Below are 24,747 nucleotides of genomic sequence, written 5' to 3'. Positions count from 1 at the left end.
GGTCTTCAGACTGGGACTGGAATCACACCACAGCCTCTCCTGGGTCTCTGGGTCTCCAACTTGCTGACTGCAGATATTGGGATTTATCGGCCTCCATAATTATATGAATAAATTCCTAACAATAAATCTCTTTCTAAATGTATGTATATTTTACTCTGTTTCTTTAGAGAACCCTAATTCATAGTTTATAAAGATTAGTTGCATTAACACAGTTTCTACAGAGTTGGAGTGACAATAGCAAAGGGAATAATTATGAATTTTGTATTCTTTGATGTTCTAAATCGGAATGGATTTCTAATTCTATACACAGGTAGATAGTTGAGAATATCCTGAAGATGTTCTTTAGGGACTTAAGCAAAACAGTGGACCAGACTGTCTCAGCAAAAGGTAACCATTTTTCCATTAAGAAATGTTACTCTAGGGGCATCTGGATGGCTCAGTTATGGAGCATGTAACTCTCCATCTTGGGGTCATGGGTTCGAGTCCGAAGCTGGGTGGAAAGATTACTTAAAATAAAAAAATTTTTTAGGGATGCCTGGGTGGCTCAGCAGTTGAGCACCTACCTTTGGCTCAGGTCATAATCCTGGAGTCTCGGGATCGAGTCCCACATGGGGCTCCCTGCATGGAGCCTGCTTCTCCCTCTGCCTGTTTCTCTGCCCCTCTCTCCCTCTCTCACGAATAAATAAAATCTTTAAAAAAAAATTTTAACAAATGTTATTTTAAAAGTTTGCGTCAGGGACACCTAGGTGGCTCAATGGTTGAGCACCTGAATTTGGCTCCAGACGTGATCCTGGGGTTCTGGGATTGAGTCCTGGGTTCCCTGCAGGCAGCCTGCTTCTCCCTCTGCCTATGTCTCTGCCTCTCTCTCTGTGTCTCTCATGAATAAATAAAAAATCCTTTAAAAATAATAAAATAAAAAATGTCTGCTTCATCCTTAAGGCTTGCTAATACTTGAAGTTAAATATTTTTTGAGAACCTATCTCAAAATTAAAACTCAAAATCAATAAATATGTGGTTCAATGTGCAGAACTTTACACGTAACTTGTCAGTAAAGTGGGGTTCAATTCCAAAACTTTCTATAAGGATTTCTCAGCTCAAAAATATCCTAAACTGGGATGCCTGGGTGGCTCAGCGGTTGAGCATCTGCCTTCGGCCCAGGGTGTGATCCTGGAGACCCGGGATCGAGTCCCATGTCTGGCTTTCTGCATGGAGCCTGCTTCTCCCTCTACCTGTGTCTCTGCTTCTCTCTCTGTCTCTCATGAATAAATAAATAAAATCTTTAAAAAATATATATCCTATACTTAAAGGAAAGAACTAAAGATACGCAATATGACACACAACCATACAAATATAAAGAGCTTGCAAGGTAACTACCTTTTTGCATTATTTCTTCCTAAACAATTGTATATCCAGACACTCAATACACTGTGATGAACCTGACCACCTCAAGGCATTATGTGCGTTTACCGCAGTAGAACAAAGAGGTTACACAGAATCTACAGGCCACAAGAGGTATTTCTATAACCCAGGAAAGCTGTATGCTTTGTTTATTTTAACAGCTTCAATTTTTCTTTGTAAAACTTGGATTCATTTGAAAATTCATGAGCGACAGAATTCTGAAAGGTAAAGAAAACTGACAGTATGAAATGCCTACCATTGTACTTAGCACACAACACTTTCTGTACATCTCGTTCTCTCAAAAACTCTGAGGTAGCTATTGTTATTTTTTACAAATGGGGAAACCAAAATAACTTAAAAGGTTAGGAAATGTAAGTGAATGGCCAAGCCAGGATCTGAACCTAAGTGACCCAACCCCAGGATATCACTCTCAGTGAAACGACCATAATACGACTGAGAAGTGAAGGCTGTGCTCCCACTTGTCTTCTGGATCTCCATCCTCCCCAGGCCCCGCCAGCGCTCTGCCATGCCTGCACTCTCGGGTCAGCCTGCCTCTGCTAATAAATGGCACTTCCAAAATACACCAGCAGCAGCTTTTTCTATTAAAAGCCCCAAACTGGGGCATGTGGGTGGCTCAGTCAGTTAAGCCTCAGACTCTTGGTTTCGGCTCAGGTTATGATCTCAAGGTTATGAGATTGAGCCCCACATTTGGCTCCGTGCTCAGCATGGAGTCTGCTTAAGATTCCCTCTCTCCCTCTCCTTCTGTCCCTCCCCCTGCTTGCTCTCTAAAGCTCTCTAAAATAAATAAATAAAATCTTAAAAAAAGAAAAAGCCCCAAACTGAAGTGTTAGAGGAAGAAATTCCTTTCCCTATAAATCTAAAAACCCTTATATTTCACATTGTTGGCTTTTAAGATTTTGACAAACCATATTTATGGATACCTTTTTGAGCTTTGATAAAAAAAAATAATTGATATATTTGGCACTAAATAATGACAATGATCTAGTCCTCAAACATAAATAGGACACAGAGTTGGGAGGCAAATCAATGCTGGATCATAATCCTGATTCAAAATGTTAATGTGCTACAAAAATTGGATGAGGGATGCCTGGGTGGCTAAGCGGATAAGTGTCTGCCTTTAGCTCAGGGCCTGATCCCAGGTTCCTGGGATCGAGTCCCTCATCGGGCTCCCCATGGGGAGCCTGCTTCTCCCTCTGCCTGTCTCTGCCTCTCTCTCTGTGTCTCTCATGAATAAATAAATATTTTTTAAAAAAACTGGATGAAACTAACCAGCATAAAATTTAACTCAGGTGCATTTAAGTTCAAAAGCTTAATTATACTGAAAAAAATCAACTGAAAAACGTATGAAATAAAAGAACTCAGTCAGCAGCTAAACTAAGAGCACAAAGCTCTGTGCTAAAAACTTCTAATACAATTGGAGGTGAGTTGGAAAGACACTATAACTGCACTCAAAATACTGACAGTGTACTGGGAGAGATACAAACAAGTGGATAAACAACTCTAATAAAATATAATATGTAGTGAAGGAAAGAGGAGGATGCTAGGAAATCCCAGAGCTGAAGCTAGTAACCTAGCCTAGGGAGTTAAGGAAGGGTACTCAGAGGAAATGATGTTTCACTAGAGAGCAAAAGGACAAAGGGATGTCAGCCAGGGAAGGGAGGGAGGGAGGGAGTAAAGCAATGAGATGCATTAGCCTGAGAGAAGGTTCTCAAACACAAAGAATATGGCACACACAAAAGCCAAATGAAAAAAGTTCAGTATGGCTGAGGTATAAAGTGGAAGGCAGAATGGGGCAAGACATGAGCTACTAAAAAATTATAAAGGAACCAGGTGACACAGCGCCTTGCAATAATAAGTTGAATTTAACCCTGAAGACAATAGGAAGCCACTTAGGAGTTTTGAAGAATGCAGTAGCTTGATTATGTCCCTTCTTAAGCAAAAAAGAAGGTTACTGGAAAAATACTTTAACAGTTTTATCTTTTCTAACATACTAGCAATAATCACTTGGAAAATACAATAGAAAAATAAGGAGATCCTACTTACAACAAAAAGTCTAGAATAAAGATGAACAATATTATCAATTTCTAAGACACAAAAAATCTCAAGGGTGTAAGTGTAATTTTGGAAAAATATAATATTATTAGAAACACACACAACTTTACCACCATTACCAATTCTTCAATTCTTTACAATTTACAGATTAAATACAGTTCCACCAAAAATCCTTAGAAAATTGTGAAGAAGTGGGGCACCTGGGTGGCTCAGTGGTTGAGCATCTGCCTTCGGCTCAGGGCATGATCCCAGGGTCCTGGGACTGAGTCCCACATCAGGCTCCCCACAAGGAGCCAGCTTCTCCCTCTGCCTATGTCTCTACCTCTCTGTGTCTCTCCTGAATAAATAAAATCTTTAAAAAAAAAAAAAAAGAAAGAAAATCGTGAAGAAGTAACGAGGGGGATCTTGCTTATCAGATGTGAAAGTAAATATAAAACATTATGATCAACACACATCAATGAACAGGGGCACCTGGGTGGCTCAGTTGGTTAAGCGAACGACTCTAGGTTTCAGCTCAGGTCCTGTTCAGGGGTCAGGAGTTTGAGCCCCACTTCGGACTCTGCACTCAATGCAGTCTGCTGGAGATTCTTTCTCTCCCTCTCTCTCTGCCCTTTCCCTCTCTCATGCGTGCAGACACACTCTCTCGAAAATAACTAAATCTTAAAAAAAAAAAAGATCAATGAATAGAATACTCAAAAAGTATATATGGTATAAAGTAATATATAATAAAAGAGGGAAGCATACTAAATCTTATCACTGTTATTTTATCACCTAACTTACATCATTGTTATTCATCTTGTCTGTCCCTCTCAACTAGACTGCAGGCTACAAGAGGATAGGTTGTTGAATTCACTATATACCTACTACCTACAATACCTGGCATATGACAAGCACACAATAAATATTTGTTGAGGAAGTAAATTATGCACTGGAGGCAACAGATTACTCAACAAATGACATTTGGACCACAGGGAGACAAGGGAAAAAATTGGATTATCCCTTCGTACTACATACCAAAATAAATTCCAGGTGGTTTTAAAATGTAAATATTAAATTCAAACAAGAAACTACACATAAATATTTATTTAGTATAGAAGTCTGCAAACTATGCCTACAGGCCAAACTCTGCCATGCCCATTAGTTTATATACCATCTACAACAGTTTTCACACTACAATTCCAGAGTTGAGTAGCTGCAACAAAGACCATATGGCCTGCAAAGCCAAAAATACTTGTTATCTGGTCCTTTACCAAAAAAAAAAAAAAAAGCTTGCCAATCTCTGATCTATTCTCCTAATAGGTGTGGACCTTCTAAGCCAAATCCTGTCTGAACACCACGATTACCTGTGAAATTCAGACTTAATAATTCCCAATTAAATCCCAGGGATCCCTGGGTGGCGCAGCAGTTTAGCGCCTGCCTTTGGCCTGGGGCGTGATCTTGGAGACCCGGGATCGAATCCCACATCAGGCTCCCGGTGCATGGAGCCTGCTTCTCCCTCTGCCTATGTCTCTGCCTCTCTCTCTCTCTCTCTCTCTCTGTGACTATCACAAATAAATAAAAATATTTAAAAACCCATTAAAAAAAAAATCCCAAGAGGAATGGATCAAAAACCTAAATGTCAAGAACTATAAAATGCTTAGAAGAAAACAATTTTAAATCTTCATGACTTTATATTAGGCAATGATTCCTAGATATGATACCAAAAGCAACCAAAAAAATAAAAAATTGAACTTCATCAAAATTAAAACTTTTACACAAAGAATATTGTCAAGAAAACTACCCACAAGGCACCCCCCATGGCTCAGCAGTTTAGCACCGCCTTCGGCCCGGGGTGGGATCCTGGAGACCAGAGATGGAGTCCCATGTTGGGCTCCCTGCACGGAGCCTGCTTCTCCCTCTGCCTGTGTCTCTGCCTGTCTCTCTCTCTCTCTCTCTCTGTCATGAATAAATAAAATCTTAAAAAAAAAAAACAAAGAAAACTACCATCAGAATGAGGAAAATATTTGCAAACCACATTTTTGCTACAGAACTTGGCTCCTGAATATATAAATTCTTACAACTCAATTTTATAACTCAATTTTTTAAATAGGGAAAGGATTTGAACATAGATATATGAATGGTCAATAAATACATGAAAAGATGTTCAATATGAGTAGTTGATAGGGAAATGCAAACCCAAACCACAATTCGATACCACTTCACACCCACTAGGAGAGCGAAGATCAAAATGACAGGTAAGTGTTAAAGAGGAAATGGTGAAAATAGAACCCTCAGATATTACCGGTAGGAATGTAAAATAGTGCAGATATTTTTGAAAACAGTAATAGTTCCTCAAAAAGTTAACAGAGTTATGACATGACCCAGCAATTCTACTCCTAAGTATACACCCAGGAGAAATGAAAACACATATCCACACAAAAATGTACACACAAATGTTGATAATACCCTTATTTGGATTAGCCAAAAAGTGGAAACAGCCAAAAGTCCATCAACTGATAAACAAAATAGGCATATCCATCCATACAATGAATTATTCAGCCATAATAAGGAATGAAGTACTGATATAAGCAATTTGGATAATCCTCAAAAATATTATGCTAAGTAAAAGAAGCCAACATAAGACCACGCATTGTACAATTCCATTTATATGAAACATCAGTAGGCAAATCCATCCAGACATAAAATAAATTAGTGGTTGTCAGGGCTGGGGGCAGTGGAAGAAGAGGTAGAGGAGAGGAACAGGTAGTGACTGCTAATGAGTATTGGATTTCTTCTTGGGGGCAGTAAAAATGTCATGGAATTTGGGGTGCCTGGTGGCTCAGTCAGTTAAGCATCTGCTTTCGGCTCAGGTCATGGTCCCAGAGTCCTGGGATCGAGCCCTGTGTTCGGCTCTGTACTCAATGCGGAACCTGCTTCTCTCTCTCCCTTTGTTGCTCCCCCTCCTTGCGCTCTCTTGCTCGCTAGCTCTCTCTCAAATAAAATCTAAATAAATAAATAAATAAATAAATAAATAAGTTATGGAATTACTGGTGATGTCTCCACAATTTTGTGAATGTACCAAATATACTGAATTATACACTTTAACAGGGTGAATTTTGTGGAATATGACTTTGTATAATTTTTTAATTAAAAAGTTCTTCAAAGGGACACCAGGAAAAAAAAAAAAAAAAAAGGGATGCCTGGGTGGCTCAGGGGTTGAATGTCTGCCTTCAGCTCAGGGCGTGAGCCAAGGATCCAGGATCGAGTCCCACAACAGGCTTGCTGTGAGGAACTTATGAGGAACTTGCTTCTCCCTCTGCCTGTGTCTCTGCCTCTCTCTCTCTCTCTCTGTGTGTCTCTCATGAATAAATAAATAAATCTTTAAAAATAAAAAATAAATCTTAAAAAAAGTCCTTCAAAAATATTCCAACAGGAATATTCCCAATACATATATATTACCAAAAACAAAACAAAACAAAACCCAAAAAACAGAACTTGTAACCAGTATAAGGAACATCTCCCAATAAGCCCAACAACCCAAATTTAAAAGGGAGAAGTAGAGAACCTAGGTGGCTCAGCTGGTTAAGCAGCTGACTCTTGATTTCAGGTTAGGTCATGATCTCAGGGTCATGAGATTGAGTCCCGCATCTGGCTCCATATTCATTTCACTGCAGAATCTGCTTAAGATTCTCTCTCACCCTTTTCCTCTGCCCCTCCCACCACTTGCACACTGTCTCTCTCAATAAATAAAATCTTTAAAATAAATAAATAGATAATAAAAGAGAAGAGCATCAACAGATACTTGATAAAAGACACTTGAACGGTAACAAACACATGAAAATATCACTGAACATCTTTAGTCATTAGGTAGATGCAATTCTTTTTTAATTATCTCTACAGTCAACATGGGGCTCAAACTCACGACAAGATCAAGAGTCACATGTTCTACCAACTGAGCCAGCCAAGTACCCCGGCATTGCAACTTTAAGCCACAGTAAGATAACATTTCCATTCACTAAAATCGTTAAAATTTAAAACCTTGACAACCTCAATTTTTGGAAAAAAATATATAGCAACCATAACATTCATACATTATTGAGTGTATAAAATAGCAAAATCACTTTAGACAACAGTATGGTGGTTTCTTATAAACTACACTCCCTATATGAACTAGAAATGCCACTCCTGTTTCCAGAAATTAAAACATACCTAAAAATATGAGATTGTATTTAAGACTGTAGCAGCTGGAGACAACTAAAATGTCCACTAAAAGGAGAATGAATAAACAAATTATGGTATATTCATATAATGGAATACTACTCAGCAATAAAAATTGAGTCAGGGGGATCCCTGGGCGGCGCAGCAGTTTGGCGCCTGCCTTTGGCCCAGGGCGCGATCCTGGAGACCTGGGATCGAATCCCACATCGGGCTCCCAGTGCATGGAGCCTGCTTCTCCCTCTGCCTGTGTCTCTGCTTCTCTCTCTCTCTCTCTCTCTCTGTGACTATCATTAAAAAAAAAAAAAAAATTGACCCAGGGGGATACTGGGTGGCGCAGCGGTTTGGCGCCTGCCCTTGGCCCGGGGCGCGATCCTGGAGACCCAGGATCGAATCCCATGTCAGGCTCCCGGTGCATGGAGCCTGCTTCTCCCTCTGCCTATGTCTCTGCCTCTCTCTCTCTCTCTCTCTCTGTGTGTGACTATCATAAATTTAAAAAAAAAAAAAATTGACTCATGACTTTATGCTTTATTAGTTTATCTGAAAAACATGTAAAGTAAAAGAAACCAGAAACAAGTATATACTAATAATTCCATTTATGAGTTCCAAGAACAGATAAAATCATTGTGGTCAAAAAATTAATCTATGGGGACAGAAATCAGAACAGTAATCACCTACAAAATATAAAGAATGAATAAAAGGGCAGAATGAATTTTCTAGAGTGATGGAAATGTTATCAGAAGTCAGCAAGCTATAGACCATGGGCCAATTCCAGCTCACTGTTTTTATAAAGTTTTACTGGAACATGGTCCTGTTCATTTAAACATTATCTGTGACTGCTTTTGCAACAAGGGCAAGAAAAAAAATGTGATAGAGACTCTATAGCCCACAAAACATAAAATATTTACTATCTGGCCCTTTCCAGGAAAGGTATGTCAACCCCTCTTCTGTATCTTCATTGAGTGCAAGTAACAGTGAAAACATTTGCTAAAACTCATTGAATAATAAATACATTTAAGATCTGTGCATTTCACTCTAGGTAAATTTTACTTCACTTTTTAAAAAGTCCCAACACTTTTTTGAGGAAATTCCTAAACTGATTCTGAAATTTATAAAGCAATGCACAAGACCTAGAATAGCCTAAACCAGTGCTGTACAAAAGAAATATAATGTGAACATATATAACTTAATTTTTTCTAAGAATTACATTCTTTAAAAAGTTTTTTAAAAGAGGTGAAATTAATTTTAATCACATACTTTAATCCAACATATCCAAAATAGTATTTCATTAGGTAATTTTTCACAGAGTTTTTGAATTTCTGCACACCTTTCAGTAGAGGCACGGACACCTTTTGTCCTGGATAGTCTTTCAATAAATATTTGTTGCTGTCTAGTATAATAATGTCTCCCCTACAGGTCAAAATCTAAGATTTACTCACAACATCCTTATAAAAGATAATGGTTTTGTTTCAGAATTGAGGAACGCTGAGCTTAGGAAACCCTGAGTATGCCAGCATCCACCTGGGCCAACCCCTGCATCACTGCCATGGGGCTTGAGGGGCAAGAAGAATGGAAGCATACATGACACTCACATAGCCTGCTGAGCCATGAATAACAAAATTCTTTGTCTCTGACCCAGAGTTTCACGTCTTCTGCCAACATTCATGAAATCCTGACAAGCTAACATGTTTCTTGCAAGCAGGATAAAATCTCAGATCCTTCACAGTTCTTGACACGAAGAACTGTAATCAACATGTACTCAGATTTTTTACATTTTTAAATATCTTATTTTTCTCAGTATGTATTTTACACTTAGACTATATCTCAATTTGGATGCTAAATTTTCACTGGAAATATTTAATCTGTACTTAGACTTCACAAAATCTACAGTTGAGAAAGTAGATTCATATTCCTAAGTTGTTCCAAGAATACTTATGTTAATAATGAGGAAAGCTATGTAAGTATGAGGGCAGGACGTATCTGAGAAATCTCTGTACTTTCCACTCAATTTTTCTATGAATCTAAAACTGCTCTAAAAATAAAGTCTTTAAAAAAAAAAAAAAAAAACTTCCAATATCTGAATTAGGTATCCTTTTTAAAATCTGTATTTAACTAAAATTAATAAAATATAAAATTTACTTCCCTAGTCACATTAGCCACATTTCAAGCACTCAACGTCCATGTGTGTCTAGGTGGCTGTGGTACCAGACAGCTTACTTAGGTCTAGTCAATCTTGAAAAAGAGTGAAGTTAGAGGACTCATACAGATGGATATTAAAGTTAAAAAGCTAAAAAATTAGGGTACTGTGGCATTGGCATAAAAATAGACTGAAGGAAAAAATAGAAACCCACATATATGTGGTCACTGGATTTATGTCAAAGGTAGTGCTGAAGTAGCCTGGTAAAAAGATGCTCTATTCAAAAATATTTCAGGTCAATGAAGATCCACATGAAAAAAAATGAATCTTAAAAAAAAAAAAAAAAAAAAAAAAAGAAAAAAAATGAATCTTGACCCAATTTAACATCATATACAAAAATTCCAGATGGACCATGGATCAAAGTGTGAAAAGTAAAACAAAACTTCTAAAAAATATCAGAATACCTTCATGACCTAAAGGGAAGCAAAGATTTATTAAATAAGATTACCAAAAAAAAAAACAAAAAACAAAATGGACATTACAATTAATTATTTCTGTTCAGGAAAAAAATTCCATGAAAAAAAAAAAAAAAAAAACTTAAAATGCAAGCCACAGACCAGAAGAAAACACACACAGCTTATACATATGACAAAGGACTAATATCCAAAGTATATAAAGAACTACAATTATTAAGAAATAGACAGGGATGCCTGGGTGGCTCAGCAGTTGGGCACCTGCCTTTAGCTCAGGTCATGATCTTGGGATCCAGGACTGGGTCCCACATCGGGTTTCCTGCATGAAGCCTGCTTCTCCCTCTGCCTGTGTCTCTGCCTCTCTATTTCAGTCTGTGTCTCTCATGAATAAATAAATAAATCTTAAAAAGAAAGAAAGAAAGAAAAGAAAAGAAAAGGAAAGGAAAGGAAAGGAAGAAAGGAAGAAAGGAAGAAAGGAAGAAAGGAAGAAAGGAAGAAAGGAAGAAAGGAAGAAAGGAAGAAAGGAAGAAAGAAAGAAAGAAAGAAAGAAAGAAAGAAAGAAAGAAAGAAAGAGACAAAAAATGCATTAGGAAAATGGGCAAATACTTGAAAAGGTATGTCACAGAAGATTCTATCCAAGTGTCCTATAAATATGTAAAAATGATGGTCAATCTCAAAGGTCATCAGGGAAAAGCAAAATAAAACCACAATGAGGTATCACTACACATTCAGTAGAGTGACTACAATTAAAAAGAATACAAGTATTGGGCAGCCCAGTGGCTCAGTGGTTTAGCGCCTGCCTTCGGCCAGGGCCTGATCCTGGGGACCCGGGATCTAGTTCCACATCGGGCTCCCTGCATGGAGCCTGCTTCTCCCTCTGCCTGTGTCTCTGCCTCTCTCTCTGTGTGTGTCTCTCATGAATAAATAAATAAAATCTTTAAAAATAAAAAGAACAGGGATGCCTGGGTGGCGCAGGGGTTTAGCGCCTGCCTTTGGCCCAGGGCGCGATCCTGGAGACCCGGGATCGAATCCCACGTCGGGCTCCCGGTGCATGGAGCCTGCTTCTCCCTCTGCCTGTGTCTCTGCCTCTCTCTCTCTCTCTCTCTGTGTGTGTGTGTGTGTGTGACTATCATAAATAAATAAAAATTAAAAATAATAAATAAAAAATAAATAAATAAATAGAACACAAGTATTGATGAGGACACAGGCAGCTGAAATCTCATATACCGCTAGTAGAAATATATATTTATGTAATCATTTTTGGAAAACTGGCCTTTTCTACTAAAGAGGAAAATATATTGTATGGTCCAGCAATTCTCAGACATCTGCCCAACAGAAAGCATACATATCTACACCAAAATATATGTACAAACACTCAGAACAGTACTATGAATGGCAGTAGCCAAAAACTGGAAACAACCCCAATTATCTAAAACTGTAGAATGGATTTAAAAATTGTGGTAGAACCCTTACATCAGTCAGAATGGCTAGTATCAAAATGACAGGAAACAAGTGTTGGTGAGTATGTGGAGAAAAAGGAACCCTCACGCACTGTTGGTGGGATATAAATTGGTACACCTACTGTAAGAAGCAGTATGAAATAATGCAAAAGATTAAAAATAGAAATGCATACAATCCAGTAATTCCACTAGTATTTACCCAAAGAAAACAAAAACACTAATTTGAAAAAATATATGCACCCCTAGTTTATTGCAGCATTATTTATAATAGCCAAAATATGGAGCAACCTAAATATCCATCAATAGATGAATGGATAAAAAAGATATGGTGTATATACATACACAATAGAATATTACTTAACTATAAAAAAGAATGAGATCTTTCCATTTGCAACAACATGGATGGACCTCAAAAGTATTATGCTACATGAAATAAGAGAGACGAATATTGTATGATTTCACTTATGTATGAAACCTAAAAAACAAAAGAACAACAAAGAAAAAGCAGAAACAGACCCATAAACGCAGAACAAACTGGTGGTTTCCAAAGGACAAGATGGGCAATGGGCAAAATTGGTGAAGAGGATTGGGAGGTACAAGCTTCCAGTTATAGAACATGTAAGTGATGGAGATGAAAGATACAGCACAGGGAATATAATCAATGGTATTGTAATAGCATTGTATAGTGACCAGTAGTAGCTACACTTTTGGTGAGCACTGCAAAACATATAGAGTTGTCCAATCACTATGGTGTACACCTGGAACTACTGTAATGTTGTGTGCCAACTATACTGCAATTAAAAAAAATAAAAGACCTTTAAGAAAATTGTGGTACTATACAGTGTCATATTCAGCAAATGAATTAGCTGTTGCTATATATAAAAGACTGATGAACCTCACCAACATGTTAAGTAAAATATGTCAGAATCATGATTCTTTTTATATAAAATCCAAAAACATGCAAAATAAATCAATAGTAATATATGTCAGAATGTTGATTACCATCGCAAGTAAAGGATTAGTGACTCAGAGGGTGCACAATAGTTTTCTCAGGCACTATAAATGTTTTTTTTTTTTTTAATTTATTTATGATAGTCATACACACAGAGAGAGAGAGAGGCAGAGACAATAGGCAGAGGGAGAAGCAGGCTCCATGCACCGGGAGCCCGACGTAGGATTCGATCCCGGGTCTCCAGGATCGCACCCTGGGCCAAAGGCAGGCGCTAAACCGCTGCACCACCCAGGGATCCCCACTATAAATGTTCTATTTCTTTAGTTAGTCTGTATTTACACAGATCTACTCTCTTTGTGAAAATTCAATAGGCTTTAAAACTAGGTGTACTTTTCTAAATGAATATTACACCTCAAATAAAATTTTAAAAAAATAAACCAAGAAAAAGTTATTTATTTGAGAGAGAAAGAGAGAGAGTGTGAGCAAAGGGAGGGGCAGAGGGAGAAGTAGTAAACTCCTCGCTGAGCAGGGAGCCCAATGCAGGACTCGATCCCAGGACTCTGGGATCATGACCTGAGCCAAAGGCAGACACTTACCCAACTGAACCACCCTCAGGCACCCCACGACTTTTTAATATTTTAAGTATACTTAATAGTTTTCTATATTTTCTACCACACACATACTGTTATAATATTTAATGAAAAATTTTTATAATATTTTTTAAAAAGAAAAACTTAACCAAGTACAAATTGGAGAGATCTGTCTTAACATTAACAGCCCTAGGAGTCTTAAGGTGAGACATGAACATAACAGGCCACAGGAAAGGTAACCTACAACACTACTCCAGCCAGACTCATCTGAAGGAATATATTGAGATATGGAGACCATATTTTCAGAGTAACATTCAGAAAGTAGATTGTATTCTCAAGAAGGGAAGTAGTTCTAGGGATCTAGAAATGATGTCATGAGATTTGACTAATAGGACAAGGGACAGTTGACACTGAGAAGCAACATAGTAAGAATATCCAACTCCCCATGTCTAGCATATAGATGGCACCAAGAAATATTCAGGGGATAAATGAATGAATGGAAGAAACCTAAGTGTTTAATGTTTGAAAGGTTGTCAAATGGAATCAGGACAAGGAAGGACCCAAAAATTTGATGAATGAATGAATAAGTAAATGATATTATCAGTCTTGATCTATTTAAATAACTGTCATATGTGCAATTAGGACTAGTTATATATGTTGTGCCTGAGGAAAGATTTAATATGAATGAAAGAAGGTAAAGAAAAGCTCAAATTTCATTCTACTTAAACAATTGTCTAGGGGCACCTGGCTGCTCAGTCTGAGGAGCCCAAGACTTTTTGGGGGTCGTGAATTCAACTCCCACGTTGAGTAAAGAGATTACCTAAAATAAGTAAATAAAATATTTTTTAAAAGAATCTTCTAACATGTAAGGCTACCCAAAAATGAAAGAAATAGTTAAAGTAGAAACTACATGCCTATCTAACATTATTTGACTATATGACACAGAGGTCATTAAATTCACCTCTATTATTCTGATTCTATAAAATATTATCTTTTGATATTTTTTTAAGATTCTATTTATTTGAGCAGCCCTGGTGGCTCAGAGGCTTAGCGCCGCCTTCAGCCCAGGGCATGATCCTGGAGACCTGAGATGGAGTCCCACATCAGGCTCCCTGCATGGAGCCTGCTTCTCCCTCTGCCCGTGTCTCTGCCTCTGTGTGTGTGTGTGTGTGTGTGTCTCTCATGAATAAATAAATAAAATCTTTTTTAAAAATTCTATTTATTTATTCATGAGAGACACAAAGAGAGAGGCAGACATAGGCAGAGGGAGAAACAGGCTCCCTGCAGGGCGCCTGATAAGGGACTCAATCCCAGAACCCCAGGATCACAACCAGAGCCAAAGACAGACGCTCAACACTGAGCCACCTAGGTGCCCCTAAAATATTGTTTATAGCTTTCTGAACAGCAAATAATTCACAACTACTTAAGTTGCTTTTGAAAACAGTATCAATTTCTTACCAAACGAAGATATTTTACTTGCTACTATAAATCAAAGTTAATAGCTTTCTTTGAAACATTATGACAAAGAACCTGTAGGTATTCAAAGTATCCAGAGAAAAGGCAGTAAATCCAGGAGAACAGAAACTATCATTGGTTACCTACAGAAGCGCTTTCCACAACCTTAAAGAAAAAAAAAAATCAAAACTGCATTTTCTAGAATTCAAAGCACTGAAATCAGACTGGGTCCTTTGCCATTGTTAAGATAAGGAGTCCTCCCCAAAGTTAAAATTACTTTAGTAATTCTGTAGACTTGAATTCATTCCATTTCTACTCGCTGACTGGAATCTACCACCTCTAGCATTTTAATAATATTTCAATTACTCCTAGCATAGGTCCACATTTATTTAACAATTCTTATAGTTGGGCAGCCCAGCCCGGGTGGCTCAGCAGTTTAGTGCCGCCTTCAGCCCAGGGTGTGATCCTGGAGACCAGGGATCGAGTCCCACTTTGGACTCCCTGCATGGAGCCTGCTTCTCCCTCTGCCTATGTCTCTGCCTCTCTCTGTGTGTCTCTCATGAATAAATAAATTAAATCTTTAAAAAAAAAATTCTTATACTTTCCAAAGTACTTTCTCACATAAAACTTATTTGAGCCTCATAAATGACTTGCCAGGAAGGTAGAGTTAGGATAATTAATCCCATTTCTACAGATGAGAAAATGGAAATACCAAACTAGATTACTGTCCCAATACAATCAATGAAACCAAAATCACAATCTTGTCTTTGCAGGTCACATTTTATTATTCATCTGGTATCCCATATGTTCATCAGTCCTAAGATAGAACTGATCAAAATTCTTCAAAGTAACAGTTACGGAATAAAAGGAGGTTCACTTCTTCACAAAGAGGAAGAAGACTGTTGCCAAAAAAGAACACATGCTTAGTTAAATGAAATCAAAACTATATAAGGAATTTAGATTTCCAGTTTAAAATGTTTACCCAACTGCTGTGAGAAAAATGCACAATCAGGAAAAGCACATTTAATATTTCTAAAGGGCTGGATTAAAATTTCAGCTGTAAACTTCATTACTGTAATTAGATTTTTAATGCATATTTATTAAACATCCATTCAAATACCGTGTTCACAATTATTCATGAGTTATTTGTACATTTGTGTTGATTTTAACAAACTGTAAACAGTGGCCACTGACCAGAAATGTTCTCCTACAATGACAAAAGCCCATACTAAGGTCATAGGCAGCCTATTTACGCTCTGTTATGTTCTAATCATATCCCAAATATAAATATTCAGCTGTTTTTTTGAAAATTGCAATGGTCATCAATGACCCAAAAAGTCAGACTTACCAGTGACATTAAAGACCCATGTTTGATTCAGTGATGAATAAACAAAGTGCAGAACAGAAGAAAATCAAATCTTAATTAAACTCTTTCTTTAGAAAAACAACATAAGCCATCATCAAGGAATGCATCACAAGATGATTTACTTTATTTATAAAAGGCTGATTTAGGGGCTTTAAAAGGGTGCTTTTGATTTAAATAGAAAAATTATGAAAATTAAAACTAAATGCTTGCTGGTTATCATTCTTTTCCTTTAGAAGCTGGTTAATCTTAATGTGCTAGTGTATAACTTTACAAAAGGAAAAAAAAATAGTACTTTAAATTTCATGATAACAAATCAGTAAAATACCACCTAAAAATCTGAATAAAGCTATTCTGAAGTAATTATAGGCATGGCCTAGCATACTGAGTAACTCCTTAATATTCACTCTGTTCATACACTATTTAATAATGAGATCTAAGGGATCTATTTTCTTTCAAGTGCTAAAGAAAAATAACATTTGTTATGTTCATTTACTTTAAATTTTATATACTCACACTCACATAAGAATTTTTTAATGGAATCTAAATGGTTTACATTTAAGATATAGTTGCCTTATGAAGCTATGAAGGAACTACTCTAAGAATTATATACTCAGGCTTTAAAAGTTGTTGAAAACTGCTACCAGGTCAAGAACATGAATAGATAATGCACTGAAAAGTAATTCCTATGGGGATCCCTGGGTGGCTCAGTGGTTTAGTGCCTGCCTTTGGCCCAGGACGTGATCCTGGAGACCTGGGATCGAGTCCCACATCGGGCTCCTGCTTCTCCCTCTGCCTGTGTCTCTGCCTCTGTGTGTGTGTGTGTGTGTGTGTGTGTGTGCGTGTGTCTCATGAATAAATAAAATCTTTAAAAAAATAAATTTTAAAAAATTAATTAATTAGGGGGATCCCTGGGTGGCGCAGCGGTTTGGCGCCTGCCTTTGGCCCGGGGCACGATCCTGGAGACCCGGGATCGAATCCCACGTGGGGCTCCCGGTGCATGGAGCCTGCTTCTCCCTCTGCCTGTGTCTCTGCCTCTCTGTCTCTCTCTGTGTGACTATCATGAATAAATAAATAAAATCTTTAAAAAAAAAAAAAAAAAAAAAAAATTAATTAATTAAAAAAAAAAGTAATTCCTAGAATGGGCTCAATGAAGAGAAGAAATAAGGCAGTACAAGCAAGACAATGAACAAAAGCTATGAAAAAGAATCTGAAGGTTAAAGTATCAGGAACTCCAGTAGAGTAGATGCAGAAATGGGACCTCAATCAAGGCCCTTAGGTAAAGAAGACATAACACAGCAGGAAGAACAGAGAGAAAGGGGTTTTTAAGAGAGAAATTAGAATAAACCTTAGTTACAGGCCAGAGAAAATTATGAGTGACCTAGAAGAACAAGTATTAAACATATTCAAGTAGAGGCTAGATCACTTGTCAGAGAATTTATGGAACACATTACTATACCAGGCCCAAGGCTGAACTACCAGTTTCTAGACACTTAACACCTATTATTTCTGTGATACTTTTAGTAAAAAGACAAATCAAAAGAATAGTTATACCCCCATTTAAATTCTATTTTTTTAAAGAAAATGAAGCTCTTGACGTGTACAGCAGTGCTAATCTACAGATCAATCACCCACTTCTGGACCTCTTATATTCCTTCCTATCAGTCTATTCTTAGACCCACCCTTGGTTATCTGCCCCTCCCTCCACCCTAGAACTACACCTAGGGTACCAGCTATGTATATGTGATAAGCTGTGCTATGCTTTTTAAAAACGAATTGGATAAAACCATTATCAGAAAGTTATCAGTGTCAAGAGTAGGCATGAACATTCTTTTCTAATAAATGGATGTTAATGAAATCCAAGAAACATGAGGTTTCACATAAGGATATTCATCTAATCGGGTACTAAAGTCCAAAGCCCATTTCTTAATCACTAATATATACCGCCAATAAATTATACCGATTCCTTTGGTTGAGGTACATTAGTTCTCATATAAATGCCCAATCAAGATCTCCTGTATACACTTAGTAAAGAAGAGATTGTGGAGCCAAGGATAAACATGAGTCATCATTTAATAATGAGATACAAAAAGACACTAGAGAGGAAATCACAAGATGTGGCTTCTTGGGAGGCCTGGGTGGCTCAGCGGCTGAACATCTGCCTTTAACTCAGGGCATGATCCCAGGGTGCTGGGATTGAGTCCCGCATCTGGCTCCCTGCATGGAGCCTGCTTCTCCCTCTGCCTGTGTCTCTGACTCTCTCTGTGTGTCTTTCATGAATAAATAAATAAAATCTTTAAAAAAACAAACAAGATGTGGCTTCTCACAGTACCTGCCTCTATGAAACAATTTCTAAGGCTAGCTTAAACAAAACAGAATTTTCAGATACACTAATTTTCAATTTTAGAAAATCTAGAAACATTCTCCTCTTTGGTTTCTCTTCTACTTTTGCTAGGACTCTCTTAATGCTCTCCAACAAGGTCATGTTCTTCTCATAAAATGTCAATTTTCCCAAGGACTCACCCTTAGCCTTTTCTCTTTCTCACTTTACAAATATCCCCAGGCTAGTTCTTCCATCCTCATATTTCCTTTCTTAGTCTTAGACCCTCATATTCCCTATAACTAATTAAACTTATTTACCCAGAACTGTCATAACCACCTCAAATTTAACAAGTTCAAAATGGAATCTCTCCCTAAAATGTCTCTGGCCCTACTTTTTGTGTGTTTGGTTTGTTTACCTTGACAGATGGATGTTAATGCCATCAAATTACCCAAACTAGGAAACCTAAGTTGATCCAACTCTTCTCTTTCCTTGTCTCCTGCAATGTCTGGCAATTCTACCAAAGAATTGTCTCTGAATCCCCTTCCTTGCTTCCCACCTCCCCACAGCAGTAATTCAGGCTATGAACAGCTCTCTCCAGAACTACAACTTCCTTCTAAATAACCACCAAGCTTCCAGTATTCTCCAGCCAGGATTTCCAATCTGTCTTTCAGGCAGCAATGATAATCATGCTAACACCGATACAACTTTTCTATTTATGAAACCTCCACCAGCGTCCTACTGAGCCTAGATGTCTTCGCACACTATACAGGACTTTTAACCAGATCCAGGCCACCTTCCCAGCTTCGTCTCTATCTGCTCTCCCTGAGGGCCAGTAAACCAATAAAGGTTTGTACAGCCCACTTCTATGCTTGTGCTACAACATCCTCACCTCTCCAAGCAGAGCTTTCACCTCCATAATCCTACAACACTTCTTCATCCTCACGTGCAGCGCTTTGGGTTGTATTCTCCAGAATTGATCAGTCATAACCTATCAGCTATTGTCTATTGCTGAGGACACCAGAAATGAAGTTGTCCATTCTCCAATCAGAACACAGCTTGTTTTATTCAAAAGCTGCAGCAACAACAACAAAAAAATGAAGTCCAGAGTACCACTGTGAATATCAGTTGGGCTTCACAGACTGAACCAAATGGCTTCCTAGTTTCTAATTATTCCCTAAAAGTCAGAGCTTCACCGACTGAACCAAATGGCTTCCTAGTCAGTCTTTTCTTAAGAAAAGGAGACTAAGAGAATCATTATTTGGAGGCAACAGAATGGGAAGAAGAAATCTAAGAGCCAAACCAAATGGGAGGAAGAAATAAACTGACGTGCCATCACACATCAAGGACTACTCACCAAGAAACATCTGTCCAAACTGAATCCAAGAAAATGTTTCCTTGCCACAAGGGTTAAATTAGGTGCCAAAGGTCAGAGGCAGTTGGGGTGCCTCTACCTCTGCCTCTCTCTGTCTCTCATGAATGAATAAATTAAAAAAAATTTTAAAAATCGTTTTTAAAGATTTTATTTATTCATCCATGGGGGGGGGGGGAGGCCAAAGACACAGGCAGAGGGAGAAGCAGGCTCCATGTAGAGAGCCCGATGTGGGACTCAGCCCCCCAGCCAAAGGCAGATGCTCTACTGCTGAACCACCCAGGCTTCCAGGAGGAGGGAAATTTAAAGGCAAATGAAAAAGGTCTGGAGGAAAAGTTGCAGCAGTACTTATTAGCCTGCAGCTGTAATTAGTCCCATTAACCCTTTGGTTTCTAGTGATTTTGAAATTCTATGCGATAATTCTTAAAGCAATAAAAACTTTTTTTTAAAGGTGTTATTTATCTATTTAGAGAAAGAGAGAGTACAAGCAGAGGAGAGGGAGAGAAAGAGAGAGAGGAGCAGACTCCCCTATGCAGTGCTTGATGCCAGGACTCTGGAATCATGACCTGAGCTAAAGGAAGATGCTTAACCGACTGAGCCACCCAGGTGCCCCAGAAAGCAATAAAATCTTGATTTAATTTTTTAAAAATATGAATACAGGTTAATAGCAAAGCCTTTAGGGTCAGATGTAAATCTAAGTACGGCCTTTACTTGAAGCCACAAGTTCTGACACTTAACTAGCCATATAACTGCTGCAACCTTGAATTTATCATCCCCAAAATGAGGATACTAAGAATTAAATGAGATAATGGATGTAGAAAGCACTTAGCATACTGCATGGAACAGAATAAGCATTCGGGAAATCTTATGTTATTATGATGATATTCCTTCAATCTTAAGTTTTCATATGGTAGATGCATAGAATAGAATTCTATTTTAACTATTTAAAATGAGGAAATTCCGTATGTATTGATAAGTAATGATTTCCAAGACATACTAAGTGAAAAAAAAGAAAGGTACAAGAGAGTAGGTATGTTAGTACTTCTTTATTTTTTAACCACAGATGCTTATACACATATGTTTGTTCATACAGAGAATGTCTCTGGAAGAATACATAAGAAACTAGTGTTAGAGGTTGCCTCTGGGGAGGAAAACTAAGTGGCTAAGGGATGGGGTGGAACATTTTACCATATTCTTTCTTGTATCATTTGCTTTTATAACCTATTTCACAAATTTAAAAAATAAAGTTTGGGGATCCCTGGGTGGCGCAGCAGTTTGGCGCCTGCCTTTGGCCCAGGGCGCGATCCTGGAGACCCGGGATCGAATCCCACGTCGGGCTCCCGGTGCATGGAGCCTGCTTCTCCCTCTGCCTGTGTCTCTGCCTCTCTCTCTCTCTCTCCGTGTGACTATCATAAATAATAAATAAAAAAAAAATTTTTTTAAAAAATAATAAATAAATAAATAAATAATAATAATAAAAATAAAAAATAAAGTTTGTATTATGATTCAACCCTTATGCTACCAAAATATTCCATTATGTAGTAAGTGATTTATGCTAAGCTTTGCAGAAAAACCTAAGGAGACCTAATCAGAGTTCTAGTATTAATTTCAACTCCATTGATGAGAATTAATAAAGACTGATAGAGTTTCAGCTAGATAAGCCAATGAGTCTCCATTTATTAAGACACCGGGCATCTGGGTGTCAGTGGTTAAGTGTCTGCCTTTGGCTCAGGTCATGATCCTGGGGTCCTGGGATCGAGTTCTGCATCAGGCTCCCCACAAGGAGCCTGCCCATCCCTCTGTGTCTCTCATGAATAAACAAAATCTCAAAAAAAAAAAAAAAATTAAGACACAGAAGGAGGGGCGCCTGGATGGCTCGGTTGGTTAAGCATCTGCCTTGGGCTCAGGTCACATTGAGGGGGCCTGCTTCTCCCTCTGCCTCTGCCTGTAGCTCTCCCAACTCATGCTCTGTCTCTCTGTCAAATAAGACCCAGAAGAAGGGGCGCCTGGAGATGAGAAAAAAGAAAACGTGACTATGTGGATGGAAGAGACAATAAGAATAACCTCGTTCGTTCAGAAAATATACCTTGCCCATCTGGCCCCCAACCCTGGGCCTCGTGCTGAGGGAGCGAGCCACCTGGCCCCCTGCTCGGCGCAGCAGTGCGAGGGGAGCATAGGAGGGCAGCAGCGGAATCAGACTCGGTTGCTCAGGATACATGTTCATTCGCTTACGGACACGTAAGGATTTGAATGAATAACTAACTGGAGCAGGCCCAGTGACAAAAGCCCTCCCACCGAAGCCTCCTCTGGTGACTTGAAAAGAGCTAGAAGAATGGACTCTTCGCTGGGAGATATGTCGACACCCGCGTCCCCAGAATCCCGGGGGCCAGCCCGGCCCACAGAAGTCCGAGGCGTGGAGCACTAGGAGCACGGATGAGGCACAGGGGCCCCAGGCTGCAGGGGTGGGGGGCAGAGGGAGTACGGAGAAGGGAAGGAGGGTGCGGGAGGGAGGGAGGGAGAGGGAGGGAGAAAAAGGGAGGGAGGAGGGAGAGGGAGAAGAGAGGGAAGGGAGGGTGAGGGGAGAGAGGAGGGAGAGGGAGAAGGTAGGGAGGGGGAGGAGGAAAGGGGGAGGGGGGGAGGGAGAAGGGAGGGAGGGGGAGGGAGAAGGGAGGGAGGAGGGGGGAGGGAGAAGGGAAGGAGGAGGGGGAGGGAGAAGAAGGAAGGAGGAGGAAGAGGGAGAAGGGAGGGAGAAGGGAGGGAGGGGGAGGGAGAAGGGAAGGAGGAGGGAAGAGGGAGAAGGGAGAGGAGGGGAGGGAGGGAGAAGGGAGGAGGGAGTTCCGAGGAGGGAGAAGGGAGGAGGGAGTTCCGAGGAGGGAGAAGGGAGGAGGAGGGGGGAGGGAGAAGGGAGGAGGGGGAGGGGAGAAGGGAGGGAGGGGAGGGAGAAGGGAGGGAAGGAGGGAAGGGAAGGAGGAGGGAGAAGGGAGGGAGGGGAGGGAGGAAGAAGGGAGAGGGAGGAAGAAGGGAGAGGGAGGGAGGAAGGGAAGGAAGAGGGAGGGAGGGAGAAGGAGGGGGGAGGGAGGGGGAGGGACGGGGAAGGAGGGGAAGGGGGGAGGGGAAGAGAGGGGAAGGGGAGGAGGAGGGAGACGGAGGGAGGGGAAGGAGGGAAAGAAGGGGAAGAGAGGGGAAGGGAGGGGTTAGAGGGGAGGGAGGAGGGGGGAGGGAGGAGGAGGGAGGGGGAGGGAGGGAAGGGGAGGAGGAGGGAGACGGAGGGAGGGGAAGGAGGGAAGAAGGGGAAGAGAGGGGAAGGGAGGGGGTAGAGGGAGGGAGGAGGGGGGAGGGAGAGGAGGGAGGGGGAGGGAGGGGGAAGGAGGGGAGGAGGGGGGGAAGGGGGGAGGAGGGGGAAGAGAGGGAGGGGAGGGGGAGGGATGGGGGAGGGACGGGGAAGGGGAGGAGGAGGGAGAGGGACGGAGGGGGAGGAAGGGAGGAGGAGGGGGACGGGGAGGGGGAAGGAGGGGGAGGAGGGGGAAGGAAGGGGAGGGAGGAGGAAGGAAGGGGTAGGGTAGGGGAGGAAGGGGAAGGAGGAAGAAGGAAGGGGGAGGGAAGGGGAGGAAAGGGGGAGGAAGTAGGAAGGAGAGGAGGAAGGAGGGGAGGAGGAAGGGGGGGAGGAGGGAGAGGGAGGGGAAGGGGAGCGGGGCTCAGCTTCCTCCAGTGCTGGCCTCGCGGGCGGCCCCGACCAGGACGAGGGAGGCTGGAGCGCCCCGGGGGCCCCCCAAGCTCCGAAAGCCGTGAAATCAGGGGGCAACCGGGCCGACAGGCGGGAGGGAGGCTGACCCGGGGCTTCCCCGCTCACAGTGCAGTGGGCCCGGCCTACTCGTGGCACAGTCACTGACCTTTCCGAAAGGAGTTTCCCGGGGCGGCGGCCGGCGGGGCGAGGGCAGCGGCCCGGGCCCCGCAGCCCACACATCTCCCTCTCAGCCGGGTCTGCACTAAGCGCAGGGTAACCGAGGGCGACCAGGAGGCCGCCATCTTGAGCTCTGAGCAAGGGAAGAGGAAAACTTTATTGAAACCCGAGAGAGAAACGGCGGCACAGACGAAGCCGCGCTCACAGAAGGCGACGCCGGAGGGAACGACAGGGAGCCGGCGGAAGAAGGCGACCTCCGCTAGGGAGAGGGCTGCCGGAGACTCCGGGGCCCCGTTCCGTCCTTCCGGGCGCCGCCAGCCGGAACTACAACTCCCGGCATGCAGCGCGGCGGCGCCCGGGGTCGCGGGTCGCGGGACGGGGGACGGCGGGTGGGGGATGGGCTAGGGAGGCGGGGCATCCTGCGCCCCGCGCTGCCCCCGCCCCCTCCGCGGCGCTGGACCCCGAAACGCCTTCACGGGCGAGGGCCGCGGTAGTGAAGTGCAGTCACGGAACCACCCCCGGGCTGCCCGAGAGTTCGAGACCTAAGTAAGAGGTAGGTGACCCCGCGGGCGCTCGAAGTTTAACGACATATTGATGTCACCCGGCCACACGCTCCCCCGACGGTAGCCCTGATTAGTTGGCCTCCAGCCTCCAACTCCTCCTGGTCGGCAGAGCACCTGAAATGTGTTGCTTCCACGTCTACTTTCTGCATTTGAGGAGCGTACATCGTTTTGAACGGGGCACACCCTCAAATGTCTTGAGAGCACGTACAGCTGCGATGGGAAAGGCCGTGGCCCGAGATGCCCAATCGGTGGATGGACCGTGTGTATCCATCCAAAGACGGATTTCTCAGCGGTCGCCCTCATTTCATTAAACAAAACAAAACAAAAAAACAGCCTGAGTTACGATGATAAGTGTATGGAGAATACAAACTGCTGTCCATTAAAAAAAAAAAAAAATTAATAAAAAAATAAACTGCTGTCCAGAAGAGGCTGGCAATCCCCCACCCCCACCCCAAGTAGGGATGAATATAAAGCAACACAAGATTGCACCAGATGT

The 24,747-nt window shown here is 41.1% G+C and overlaps 1 protein-coding gene across 5 annotated transcripts in view; it reads right to left on the bottom strand.

Moving 5' to 3' along the window:
- The window catches only part of AFG1L (AFG1 like ATPase), a 203,945-nt gene extending 179,916 nt beyond the window's left edge, over positions 1 to 24,029 (bottom strand). For 2 of the 5 annotated variants that reach the window (XR_007401347.1, XM_049092448.1), the window contains exon 1: positions 23,678 to 24,029. Coding sequence is in view for 3 of the 5 variants with exons in the window: in XM_049092448.1 (XP_048948405.1) it covers positions 23,678 to 23,813 (136 nt within the window). In the remaining 2 variants the exon portion in view is untranslated. The remainder of the gene's footprint in view (positions 1 to 23,677) is intronic. The other 3 variants (XR_007401345.1, XM_025444908.3, XM_049092447.1) reach the window with 2 other exon arrangements.
- Positions 24,030 to 24,747: the final 718 nt, after the last annotated feature.

The sequence above is a fragment of the Canis lupus genome, chromosome 12 (assembly GCF_003254725.2).
Source record: "Canis lupus dingo isolate Sandy chromosome 12, ASM325472v2, whole genome shotgun sequence".
NCBI lineage: Eukaryota > Metazoa > Chordata > Mammalia > Carnivora > Canidae > Canis > Canis lupus.
This window is presented reverse-complemented; position numbering and strand designations above follow the sequence as displayed.